The sequence below is a fragment of the Elephantulus edwardii genome, unplaced genomic scaffold (assembly GCF_000299155.1).
Source record: "Elephantulus edwardii isolate Elephantulus edwardi_28Jun2011 unplaced genomic scaffold, EleEdw1.0 scaffold00028, whole genome shotgun sequence".
In the NCBI taxonomy this organism is placed as follows: Eukaryota; Metazoa; Chordata; class Mammalia; order Macroscelidea; family Macroscelididae; genus Elephantulus; species Elephantulus edwardii.
Genome location: NW_006399778.1, coordinates 11012846 through 11027268, shown reverse-complemented (window position 1 = coordinate 11027268; position 14423 = coordinate 11012846). Strand labels below are relative to the sequence as shown.

At 37.3% G+C, this 14423-nt stretch overlaps 1 protein-coding gene across 4 annotated transcripts in view; it reads right to left on the bottom strand.

The window, feature by feature from the left end:
* The window catches only part of EIF4G3 (eukaryotic translation initiation factor 4 gamma, 3), a 427927-nt gene that overhangs the window by 127072 nt on the left and 286432 nt on the right, over positions 1-14423 (bottom strand). For all 4 annotated transcript variants that reach the window (XM_006883565.1, XM_006883564.1, XM_006883567.1 and 1 more), the window contains one exon: positions 10520-10766. In XM_006883565.1, coding sequence (XP_006883627.1) covers positions 10520-10766 — 247 coding nt within the window. The remainder of the gene's footprint in view (positions 1-10519; positions 10767-14423) is intronic.

Below are 14423 nucleotides of genomic sequence, written 5' to 3'. Positions count from 1 at the left end.
CTAGAAAGAATGATGTAGGCAGACAATTGTCAGTAGGGTCATTTTTAAGAGTGTTTAATAAAAGTAGAAATCAGAGTGTAGCACTTGCTTTATTTAGTCTTTAGTAAAAAGATTAAAGAAAAAATAAAAACAGCATGTCTAGATTTCTAATAAACTTTATATTATTGTGATTTTCACAAAAGTTTATAGAAAAGTTAGATTTTTTAAAATTTTTTTTAAAATTCAATGAAAATCTACAGACTTTGGATTTCCATTCATTCATTGTTACACTTTTCTATCCTCCCAACCCTCCCCTCTAGTATACTACCCCTCTTGGAAAAGTAAAAGTCTTTCATTGTTTTACAATCCCTCCCCCTCAGGTCTGCTCCACTATGCAGCCTTCAATCTGGACTCCCGTCATGACAAAAATACCTAATCCTCTTAAACAGTTTTCTCTCTCATCTGTTTCAATGCAGTATACATTATTGAACCCATCTTTCTCAGTCTCCCCCCAGCCCCGAGGTCAGTCCTGTTTTACAACAGTGGCACCATGCAGTATTTGTCCTTTTGTGACTGAGATACTTCACTCAGCATAAAGTCCTCCAGGGTCACCCATTTTGAATAATATTGCATGAGTCCCTTGTTTTTCAATGCAGCGTAGTGTTCCATTGTGTGAATATACCATAGCTTCTCTATCCATTCATTTGTTGCTGGGCACTTGTGTTGTTTTCACCTCCTTGCTATTGTGAACAAAGCTGCGATAAACATGGGTGTGCATATATCTGCTTGGATGTCAGTTCTAGTCTCTTTGGAGTATATTCCCAGTAGTGGAACTGCTGGGTCAAATGGTATCTCTATTTGCAACTTCTTGAGGAAGCGTCATATCGCCTTCCACAGTGGCTGCACCATTTTACACTCCCACCAACAGTGAATAAGGGTTCCAGTTTCTCCACAACCTTGCCAGCATTTGTTGCTTGCTGTTCTGTTAAATTTAGCTATTCTTACCGGGGTGAGATGATATCTCATAGTTGTTTTGATTTGCATCTCTCTTAGAGCTAGGGTTTTTGAACATTTCTTTGTGTGCTTGTTAGCCATCTGAACGTTTTCTTTGGTGAAGTGTCTGTTCATAGTCTGTGCCCATTTTTCTATTGGATTACTTACCTTTATCTTGCTGTGGTGAGAAAAGTTGGATTTTAATTTATTCACTATTGCACTTTTCCCTCCCTCTATCTCCCCAGTCAGTCTACTTTACAATGAGCCTCTTATCCTGGATTATGTCATCCCTATAATGACTAATCATATACTCTTTTTAAAATGTCATCTTTCTTTCACCCTTCTTGATACCTGATACAATTTGGAGCAATTTTACTACAGGAGTCACTTAATTTACACACTAAAAGAACTTTATAGAGACTAGTAATAATCTTAATATATTATTGCTGTTATGTGCTGTTGAGTGGACTGCGACTCACAGTGACCCTATGTACAATACCTCCGAACCCTACCCTATCCTGAGCCAATCTCATTGTCTCCAACACATCTACCCTCATTACCCAAGTTACTGTGTCAATCCATCTCATCCAGAGTCTTCCTCTCCTGTACTGCCACTCTGCCCACCCAAACATGTTGTCCCTTTCCAAGGACTGGTCCTTCCTGGGAACATGCCCAAAGTATCTAAGACACAGCTTCTAAATCCTTGCCTCCAAGGAACAACTACGTTTGGGGTTGGTTTGTTTTTATTTTATTATTTTTGTGTGTGTGTACTGTCAAATCAGATCTTTCTGGTACAGAAGGAGATTGTTCCTCCTTCTCCAGAAGAACATTTGGTGGACTCAAACCGCGTACCTCTGGGATTACAGTGCAGCTTCTTGACACTAGGCAACCAGAGCTCCAAAAACTACGCTTTTAAAAAAAAAGTCTTTCAAATACCACAGAAATTGGGAATTTAATAATACTCTTGAGTTTCACACAAAAGGATTCTTCTGTGGTTTTTCATTCAGAAATGTAATTATAAAAATAAATTTATCTTATCCCATGTGCTTGTTGAGTCAACTGAAGTGAAAATAGGATTCTTCAAAAACCGTGACACTAAATATGCTCTCTGCTAATATTTCTAACATGAATTTTTATTTTGTCATGGCACGTATTTTGCAGGTTTAACTGTAGAGGCTTATGTGTTTTTAAAAAAAATCAATATAGAGTTAAACAACTTAAACACCAAAGGTAAGATAATAAGCGAAATTTCCACATTTGTTTTTTTTTTTTTTAAATTTCCACATTTGTAAAACAGAAATCTTCATATATATCTTTAGCTGTTGATTAGTTCACATAAGTAAAGCCCTAGCATAGTTTCTGACATTTATAACTACACTATTTTAGTAGCTATAACTTTCCTAACCTATTAATTTAATTTTCATTATACAAAGTTGAAATGGTATTAAATGTCTTGAAAATGGTACTGGAAAAGAATTAATTCTCATCAAAATCAGGCTTTGGATCATTTTAATATAATAGATTATAATATAATACTATATAATATAAAGATTAGATCAATCCTTATATAAACTTCATTCGTTGCTGGTGAGTTGGAACTGACTCATAGCTGATCCTCCAATGAGTTTTCAGAGGCTGCAAATCACACAGAAAGAGATTGTCCATTGTTCCCCTTTCTCCTATGGAGCAGCTGGTGGATTTGAACTGCTTGTCTTTTGGTTGGCAGCACAACTTCTTAAGGAACTGGAGCTTGGTACCTTATATAATCTCTCTCTCTCTCTGTGTGTGTGTGTGTCTTTCATATACTGTTGTGTTCATTGCTATCAAGACAGCACTGACTCATAGCTGATGCTTCAGCAGGGTTTCAGAGGCTGTAATTCATAGGAGGAAAATTCTCATCTTCTTCCCCTAGAGCTACTGTGGATTTGAACATCATGCCTCTAGGCTGGCAGCTCAGCTTCTTACTACTTGCTAGGTCCTTGTTACTTAATGGTAAGGAATTGCACTGCCAAGACTAAAAATACATGGTGTGAATCCACCAGCAGTTTGATGGGAGAAAGATGGGCAGTCTCCTCCCATGTGATTAATGCCTCTGAAAATCCAATGAAGGATCAGCCAAGGGTCAGTTTTGATTTGACTGTACACAACAACATATATATATATCTTTTCAATATATATGCAGAACAGATCATTGAGGAGACTCGACTTTATGAGACATGTGGCATCAGGATTGGAAGAAGACTCATCAACAACCTGCATTATGCAGATGATATAACCTTGCTGGCTGAATCTGAAAAGGATATGAGGTGTTTGCTGCAGAAGGCCAGGGACTGTAGTCTTCAATACAGACTGAAGCTCATTATGAAGAAAATATTCTTACCACTTGGACAATTGGCAGCTTCATGATGGATGGAGAAGGGACTGATATTAAAAAATAACTGGTAACTTCAGTTTGCTTTACTCCACAATCAACACTCTTGGCCCCAGCAGTCAGGAAATCAAAAGACAAACTGCACTAAGAAAGTCTGCTGTTACAGACTTCTCTTGAATACTGAAGAGCAACTAAGATGTGCCTGATTCAGGCCATGTTCTTCACAATTTACTTGCTATGCATCTGAGAGCTGGACAATAACTAAGGATGACAGAAGAATGATCAATGCCTTTGAGTTATGGTGCTGGAGAAGAGTGTTGGAAAATACTGTGGACTTTCAGGAGAACAAACAGGTCTGTCCTGAAGACGGTGAAACCAGGCTGCTCCCTGGAGGCAAGGACTTTGAAGCTCTGTCTTACATACTTTGGGCATGTGGTCAGGAGAAACCAGTCCTTGGAGAGAGATCAGCCCTTGGAGAGGAATATCGTACTTTGAGGAGGGGAGGGATAGTACAAGAGAGGAAGACCCAGGATGAGATGGAATGACTCAGTGACTGGGGAAATGGGATTAGGTCTGTTGGAGATTATGAGATTGGCTCAGGACAAGACAGAGTTCATTGCTAATGCACATAGGGTTGCTATGAATTGCAGGCAACTCTATGGCTCATAACAACAACATTTATTCACATGAGGGGCCAGCCCTTGGAAAAGAACATCATACTTGGGAAGCTGGAGGGTCAGTGAAGGTGACAAAGACCTTCTACAAGATGGATTGACACAGTAATTGTAATAAAAATGACAAAGTGATTGAAGTATATCAGAGATGAGAAGGATGGCACAAGGACAAGGTAAGGTTCAGATCCAGTGTTCACAGCATCACTATGAGATGCAGTCAATTTGACAGCACCTAACAACAACAATAACACACAGAGACACACACACATATAGTGATTTAGTGGTAAGGAGTTGTGCTTCCAACCCAAAGTCACATGCTGAAGAGATGGCTATGTGTCAGTTCTGACTTGATGGTAAATAACAACAATTTTTATATTTATATATAAATACACAGAGGACTGATAGTCATAGACCTACTGGTAGAGAATTTTATAGATTGCTCCAAATTATTGCTACCTATTAACTACCATCTGTGCAAAAGAATCACTAGGAAAGCTCAGTGTCAGCTCTTAAAACCAGGATAAATGCAGACGTGGAACAGACCAACAGGTACACATGTCTAAGTTCAAACTGAAGTTGAAGAAAATTAAGGCAAGTTCACCAGAGGCAAATATGACCTTGAGTCTATCCCATCTGAATATAAAAATCATCCCAGGTTGGAGTGACTGAACACTAAGGGTCGAAGACCAGATGACTTGTGGGATGACATATAAGATATAATTTATTTATTTATTTTATAAATTTAGGTTGTTTATTTTTCATTTCAATGAGCATCTACAGAGATTTTATTTATAAAGAGAGCAGTAGGTCATTACAGAGAGAAGAAAAAGCCAAAATGAGTAACAGACGAGACTCTAAATATTGCACTAGCATGTCAAGAAGCCAAAACAGAGATTCTGAAGTAAAAGAGGTGAACAGATGATTTCAAAGGACAGATCAAAAACACAAAGCAAAGTATTACAATGGAATGTGAAAAGAGCTAGAGTTGGAAAACAAAAAAGGAAGAACTCATCTGGCATTTCTCAAACTGAAAGTGCTGAAAACAAAGTCAAGCTCTGAGAGCTACTATGCGGAAAATCTAAATGATGCAGGAAGCTTAAAAAAAATTAAAAAAAAAAAAGCAGCATGCAGGAGCAATAACTTTGTAAATTATTACCTAACTTGGGAGGACTGGAGAGCATTATGCTGAGTGAATTAACTCAGTCACATAAGGATAAATATCGTATAAAACCGTTATTATAGAATGAGTATAAGGATCCAGGAGGGATAGGAGAGGCTGGAAGCAGAGGGACATGGATGTACAGGAGGAAGGGGATATTAATCATTGGGTTGTACAATTTGATAGGGGAGGTGAGGAAAATTGAAAGAATTTGTATTTTAATTTTGTAAGTAAACTAGTAGAAAATAAAAAAAATATTTTAGAAGGCCACAAGAACTAAAAATAAGGGAAGGGAAAGTGGTTAAGATAGAAAAGAAAAAAATTTCAGTGGAAGGAAGACATAGAGTCACTTACAAAAACCAGCTGGTCAACACTGAAACATTTCAGGAAGTAGCATTATGATAAAATGCCAAGAGTGATGAAGGAAAAAGTTCAAGCTGTACTGAAGGCATTGTAAAAAAATAAGGCCCAGGAATCAGTAGGGTACCAAATGACATATTCCAAATAGCAAGACACAGCCCTGGACATGCTCATCAGTCTGTCCCAGGCAATTTAGCAGTTATTTACCTGGACAAAAGACTGGAAGAGATCTGTATTCATTCCCATTCCCAAGAAAGGTGATCCCCCCAAAAAATATGTGGAAATTATCAAACAATATCATCCAAAAATGATTAAAAGAGTACACTGCCAGAGAACTTCCAGAAGTTCAAGCTGGGTTTATTGCTGATGTCAAAAGGATCTTGGCTGAAAGCACAGAATATCTTAAGAATGTGTATCTGTGACTTATTGACTATGCTAAGGTATATGACCATGTGAATCATAGCAAACTATGGATAGCTTAAGTGTTAGAATCACAGAACATGTAATTATGCTTCTAAGAAATCTATATGTAGGACAAGAAGTTGTTGTCAGAACAGAACAAGGAAACACTGCATGGTTTAAAACGAAAAGGCAGTCATCACTGCTGTATCCTCTCTTCATACCTGTTCAATCTGTACACTGAGCAAATTATTTGAGAAGCTGGACTTAATGAAGGACAATGTGACATCTGGATTGGAGGAAGGCTAATTAACAACCCACATTATGCAGATAACACACCTTACTTTCTGAAAGAGAGGAGGACCTGAAGTGCTTGCTGAAGAAGATCGAATACTGCAGCTTTCAATACGGATTGAATCTCAACATCAAGAATATAAAAATCTTTATCACCAGACCAATAGTAGATAGAGAAAATACTGAAATTGTCAATTATTTCATCTTGCTTGGATCCACAGTACCTTTAGTCAGGAGATCAGGAGATATACAGGATTGGAAAAGTCTTCTGTCAAGGGATCTCTCCAAAGTTCTGAAGAGCAATGATATCTGTTTAAAGACTACAGTATGCCCAATAGAAACCACAGTCTTTACAATCATCTGGTACTCATGTGAGAGCTGGACAGTGAATAAGACTGATAAGAAAAGAACTGATACATTTGAGCTGAGGTATCAGAGAAGAGTGCTGAGTATTCCTTGGACTGCCGAAAGAACGGATACGTTTTGGAGAAAGTGGAATCAGAATATTCCATGGAGGAAAAGATGGCGAAGCTTCATCTCAGATATTTTAAACATGTTGTTAGAAGCTATTCTTTGGAAAGAGATATCATACTTGGAAAGGTGGAGGATGAGTGAAGAAAACCTTCAATGAGATGTACTGATATTGTATCTATGGCAATCGACACAAATATGTCGAGGACAGTAAGGATGGTACAGGATAGCAGAGAATCCATTGTTTATAAGGTCATTATGAGTCATACTTAACTTGATGGTATGTAACAATAATATCAGTGATAATATTAAGGTAGCTCTTGTAACCTAGTGGTTAAGAAGTTGCATTGTAATCTCAAAGGCACAATGTTCAAATCTACCAACTGCTTTGTGGGAGAAGGATGGGGAATCTTCTATGTGATTTACTGCCTCTGAAAACCTGCTACAGTTTCGGTTCTGATCAAGGGCACATAATAACAACAACATCAATTTTTTAATTATTTATTTAAATCAATGCATAGGGCTTTATAAAGAAGTAACATTAATGTGATCTGTGAGTTAGGATGGAAGATTTCTTCTTTTCAGGAGGTGTGGCTGAGCTGTTTATGACGTTAATGAAAACTGTTACTGTTGTATACTGTGGAGTCAGAACCAACCCACAATTGCTCATCAGCGGGTTTTCAGAGGCAGTTAATCACATGAGAGGAGACTTTCCATCCTTCTCCTCCAGAACAGCTGGTGATTTCATACCATATGCCTGGTCAGTGTAAGGGGAACATGGCAGATAATTAATGTTCACAGAAGAAGCAGAAAACCCAACATTTTATTATTATCGAGCACTAGTGGCAAAGTCCATAGGGTGTTGTATTGCTTATCAAACAGGCTGTATTTTTCTTTAGGAGAAAGATGGAGAGTATAGCCTCAGAAATCCTGTGGTGGGTCATTATCAGTAGGCATTAACTTGCAGACAGGGAGATTATATATTATCTATTAAAAAACAGGTATTATCTTACAATGATTTAACATTGTAGAGGTTTGGGGTTTTTTTTAAATCACTACTGGTATGTAATCACACATTAGCAAAATCCTGCTGAAGATTATCCAGAAATAACTAACACTACATTGACAGAGAAATTTCCAGAAATATAAGCTGGGTTTAGAAGAGGTTGTGGCACTAGAGACATTATTACCCATGTCAGATGAATCTTGGCAGAAAGCAGAGCGTACCAGAAGAATGTCTATCTGTGTTACATTGACTATGCAAAGGCATCTGATATGTGGGTCACAACAAATTGTGGCTAACCTTGAGGAAAATGGGAATCTCAGAACACTTAAATATGCTTAGGTGAAACCTACACTTGGACCAAGAAGCAGTCCTCAGAACAAAGCAAGGAAACACTGCATAGTTCAAAATAAGGAGAGGAATGCATCCTGTCCCCATATCTTTTGAATTTGTATGCAGACCAGACCATTCTGGAAGCAGGGCTTTACGAGGAGGAGTGTGGCATCAAGATTGGAGGAAGACTCATCAACAGACTATGATACGCAGATGATACAACCTTGCTTGCTGAAACAGAAGAAGAACTGAAGCACTTGCTGCAAAAGATCAAGTATTGTAGTCTTCCATATGGATTGAAGCACAACATAAAGAAGACAAAGATTTCCACCACTGGACCAACTGGCAGCACCGTGATAGATGGAGAAGAGATTGAGGTTACTTAGCAGTTACAGCTTTCTTGGATCCACAGTCAACACTCTTAATTAATACCAGCAGTCAGGAAGGGTTCAGAGCTGCTGTACAGAGGGGTCGCTATACCTCACAGGTGATGCAGTAACACCTAACAAAAAACATACTATCTTGATTTTTTTTTTAATTTAAGCCTCTTGTTTAGAGTCAGCAAGACCTTGGTGAGGGCTTTTGCATTTAACGTTTGCTGTTGTTATATTTTTGAGGACCATTTTTCTAAGTGGTACAGCACTCTTCTGTCAATATGCTGTATTTGAGGTAACCTTGGGTTTCTGTGATGCTAAACCTTGTGCTATTGGGGTATCAAATGCCAATAACGGTTACCTATGTTGTATTGTGTTTAGTGGAGATCTCAGTTTAAGACAAGTTTGGAAGCAGGAATGCCATCTACTTCCTAAACAACATGTCTCTTGAAGCTCCATGAACATTGAGAAGTGACGATAGTTAAAGAAAGGCTTTAAGCCTTTTGTTCATAAGGTTGCTATGAGGTAGGCTCGACTCGATGGCCATCATCATTAACAATAAATGGTATGTACAATGGAGGCAAAAGGAAGTTTGATGCTGTTATGTGCAGCTGAGTCAGAAGTGACACACACACCACAAGAAGATAAATAATCCAATAGAAAAATGGGCACAGGATATGAACAGACACTTCACCAAAGAAGACATTCATATGGCTAACAAGCACACAAAGAAATGTTCAAAATCCCTAGCTCTAAGAGAGACGCAAATCAAAACAACTGCATGCAAATCAAAACTACTGCATGGTGCCAGTGTTGTAAGACAGGACTGACCTTGGGCCTGGGGGGAGACTGAGAAAGATGCGTTCAATAATGTGTACTGCATTGAAACAGATGAGGGAGAAAACTGTTTACGTGGGATATGTGATTAGGTATTTTTGTCATGATGGGAGTCCAGAGCGAAGGCTGCATAGTGGAGTAGACCTGGGGGAGGGATTGTAAAACAATGAAAGACTTTTACTTTTCCAAGAGGATAGTGTACTAGGGGGAAGGGTTGGGAGGGGAGAAAAGTGCAACAATGAATGAATGGAAATCCAAAGTCTCTGTAAATTTTCACTGACCCTAATAATAATTTTAAAAAGAAAAGTTATAACTGGTAGTAAAAAGATCAACATATTATGGTAGTTGAGTTAGACCACAATAAAATAGAAAATACACTGACTTCACAGCCCAAGATAAGCAAACACATATCCAGCTGAAATAAGTTTCTAAAAACAATATAATTACATAATATTTTATTCTATAAAAAATTGTTTTTTTTCACCCATTAAATTAATTTCATAACCCACCAAGTGATAAAAACGTTAGAAAAACAAAACTTCAAAACACCACTCTAGATTATTTTTGATGTCTGGTGCTTTACATGAAAATCCATATTATACAAAGGTCATTGTAGACTTGGCAAGCCAACAACAATTTTCCACCTGCCTCAAACTTTCTATCAAAGTAATCTCTCCATCCCCAACCAATTTGTACCCATACTTAATCTCTCAATAAATCTCAAAGGCAATCACAACTTGTGTAGGATTGGGACAGATGTCTAATGCATTTGAGGGTATCTCAAGTCAAAAGACCCTCCCTGGTTTGTAATACATTTTCAGGGCACTTCCTATATTGCAGATGCTCAAAACTGGATTTGATTGGCTATATGTATTTTCTACTAACAAAATTGAGTTAAAATCTTGTTAAATGATGAGTATCACTATCTCAAGAGGAGATGGTCACAAGTGTTAACATCCCCTTTAATAAAATTGATGAAAATGCAATTTCTCTTATCAAATTCCACCAGCCTGGTACTATTTTTCCTGGCAGATGTTCTTTCAAAACCAGTAGAGGAGGAATACTAGTTTCAGGTATCACTTCCACTAATATGAAATGCAATGAATATGCTTGGCATTTCAGGTTATGCCTGCTGATCTGACCTGTAAATATCACGTGATAAACTTTTTCTTTCCATTCAGTGTTCCTCTATGAGGAAGAAACCTTTTTTTAAAAGGTTAGTACAGTAAAGGGGAAAAGGAAAGAAGTACACAAGGAGTGAGACAAACTTACCTGATTTAAAGGGGAATGTGCTCCCATCACCAGAACTACTAGTGGAGCCTGAATTAGCATCTATTCCTTCACCTTCAGAAACACTCTCAGCGCCATTACGCACAGGTTCAGCTTCTTCTCCATTTTCTTCCGCAGCTTTCACCTTTTTTAGGTCTGATGAGTCTCTTTCAGGATGAAACCCTTGGTTCATTTTATCCTGTTCAGATTCAAGTACTTTGTCACCTGAAAGATCCTCTTCAGCTTTAGGCTAAAGCATTAAGTAAACAAAGAGGTGATATTTTTTTCCTCTCTCTCATTCTCTCTCTCTCTCTCTATATATATATATATATACACATATATACGTGTGTGTGTATATATCTATATCTATATCTATATCTATATCTATCTATCTATATATATATCTGAAGACCTACATCTACTCTTCAAAATGCATATACACTATGTTACTCAATACAGACGTACATGTTTCCAGTATTCTGTGCTAGAATAGTAAGTTTATTTTAAATATTTTTCTCATTTCCACTTCTAGATCAGGCAGGCAATTCAAATAGCTACTGGAATGCTTTATGATTAACAAAATCTAAATATACTATACGTTAAAAATGGAAAGAACTGTTAGTCTTTGAACTTAATGGGCATGAAAAAATTCCTACTTAGAAATCTAAAACAAGCACTCTTATCTTTGCCACTAAAGCTTAGAAAATATGAAAAGGAATTCAAAAGAGCAATTTTTGTGTTATCCTCTGACTGAAATGGAGAGCTTGCTGAATAGTTTAAAGTACTCAAGTTTCACAAAGCTAGTTATTTCTCATTTCACTATGTCGTCACTTATCAATTAAACTACTTTTGTAGTTGTTTGGTACCGTAGAACCGGAACCAACCCATAGCTGACGCTCTGGCGGGTGTTCAGAGCAGGGATCGCAGGGGAGGAGATTTCCCATCCTTCTCCCACAGAGCAGCTGATGGCCTTGAACCTTTGGGATTGCAGCGCAGCTTCTTGCAAAGATAGATCTTAAAACTCTGACCCTTATTTATATCATATATAGAAAAACACATTGAATATACATTCCTGCAGGGAGAAAATTGTGTTCTTGGATATCATAAGCTAAACCAAACACCCTGACATGAGTTCCACTCATAGTGACCCTGTAGTGCAGAGCAGAACTGTCCCATAGCGTTTGCAAGGCTGTACACAGACTGTCACATCTTTCTCCTGGGTTTCTCTTGTGGTTAGCAGTAGGGCTACTGTATGCATCATACTTTTTTTAAAAGGTAAGATAAAACTGAAGTTATTTATCAGATAATTTCTTACAGTCTCAGTTTCAGATACTCAGTAAAAAATGATTTCTTAAGGATCATGTAAACCACAAAATGTCTTGAGGTCAAGGTTCCAATGAACTTTAAATCGCATTCATTTTTATTAAGGGTAGATACTGTAAACAATATTCTGGAAGAACTTAGAAGTAAGTAGTTTTCCAATTTATAAATTCATACTAGAAGAGTCAAAAGTATGGCTGAGTCAATGGAGGACTGTGTAAAAGAATATTCTCTATATTAAGAAATGGATTAGTCCAATTGATTTATAAAATTATTTTCGTAAAAAATACATTATTGATAAATTCTATTCTATGAGAAAAGGGAAGCATTATAATAGAGAGAATAGTAAATGTCTTTTTTTCTACTAGAGATCACAAATCTTAGGGGGAAAAACACCATTTTAAAATGCTGTAACCATAAACAGATGTTTTTAGATTCTGTATCTATAATGACAATAAAAAAGTTTATGCAAATACGTACACAACGCCTTCCATTCTCTCTGAAGAGAGCCAGTATCTGAACATCATCAAAAGAAAGAAAAATAAAATATCTAGAAATTATTTCCTTTCCTGAAACATGGCAAAAAGTAGGAAGACACACACAAAAGGCTCACCAGACCAAGAGATCTATTAAATACAAAATAGGATTTATTGTTGTTGATTGCCATCGAGTCGAGCACAACTCAAATGACCCTATGAACAAAAGGCTTCATGAAGACTTGCTATCACTATTGATATCTATCAAAGTTCACAAAGATTCCAGAGTCACATTGTTTAGAAAGTGGATGTCACTCCTGCTTCTAAATTAGGATTTAGCCGCTTTATTTTTCATATTCTATTCCCAAAGTATAATAAATTAACTGATAATGACCTTTGTAATATCATGAAGATATTTAATAATGTGCGGTGTGACTGTATAAAGGGTACTAAAATATAAGCTTATTAAAGAGCATGATAACACATTATACATTACATACTGCTGTTGTGTTATGTGCTGTCAAGTCAGAGTCAACTCAAAGTTGACACTCCAGTGGGTTTTCAGAGGCTCTAACTACCATGGGCGGAGACAGCCCATCTTTCTCCTGAGGAGCAGCTGGTAGATTAAAATCACTTGTCTTTGAGTTGGCTATCAGAACGACATATATAAATTACATACTATTCTGATAAAAGATCCTACAAAAATGAAAAACTGCATGTGCATAAATGAAAATATACTGTTGTTAGGTGCCATCAAGCTGAGTACAACTCATAGTGATCTTAAAACAGAAGATCTAAACCCAGTCCTGTTGTTGAATTTCATCAAGGTGGAACCAATCATAGCTGAACCTCTGGTGGGTTTTCAGAGGCAGTTAATCACATGGGAGATTATCTATCTTTCTCCCACGGAGCAGCTGGTAGATTCAAATGTGGTGCCTTTGGGATTACAGAACAGCTTCTTACCACTAGGCCACCAGAGCTGCATAAACCCTGTCCTAGGCTTTCTAAAAATCAGCCACAGGACAATCCATTTAATATATATATAAGGTGAGTTATGCAACTTCTAACTAGAAAATGAAGTATAAAAAACTTGTTCCATGAATGAGACACCCTAAATGTCACAATTCAGTGATGTCCGAGGCATACTGTTATGAGGGATATTTTGAGGGAAGCACAAAAAACTGAATTATTTATAATAATTAAGTTTCCTCATTACATGAGGAAAGCTCTATTTTAACTAGTTTGTGTTTACTATTCCCTAAATTGTGTACTAAAAAAATTAAAATGAGACTGTTGCTGAAATATCAAAGACAATGTTTTTCTAGGAATATGTTAAAAGTGTAATTTACTTGACCATACTATTTAATGCATTAGTCTTTAAAGGGATAGAAAATTAGACTGAAAGCTGCATATGTAATCATTAGTGGTACTGTTGTTAAGAGCTGTCGAGTCATAGGCAACTCATATCATCCCTACAAACAAAAGACCTAAACACTTGTATAACTTTGGTTGTTTCTCCATGTTCATAGAGTTTCCTGAGGCCAGACATTTTGGAAGGATACCACTCCTGCTTCCAAGCTTGTTTTAATCAGGGAGCTCCACCAAACACTGTCCACGATGGGTAACCATTATCGCATTTGGCACATCAGTGTCACAGTGCTTAGCATCACAGCAACCACAAATTACCTCTGTACAGCAGAATCAACTTTCTACCCTAAGGCTCACCAATCCCAGCCAATAAGCTTCTGTAGAACCTGGCTCCTGAAGATGACTCTCAAATAGGAGGCCTTACCACATCATGAGTTGTGGGAGGATATCAAGGACATCATCTAGGAAGAGTGCAAAGAGTCATTACAAAGACAGAAGAGGAAGCAAAGACCAAAATGTATGTCAGAAGAGACTCTGAAAATTGCACTGGCGCGCAGAGAAGCCAAAGCACAAGGAAGAATTCAAGATACTAAAGAGTTGAATAGAAGATTTCAAAGGGCAGCATGGGATGACAAAACAAAATATTACAATGAAATGTGCAAGGAGTGGAGTCAGAAAATCAAAAGGGCTGAACTCTCTCAGCATTTCTTAAGCTCAAGGAACTGAAGAACAAATTCAAACCT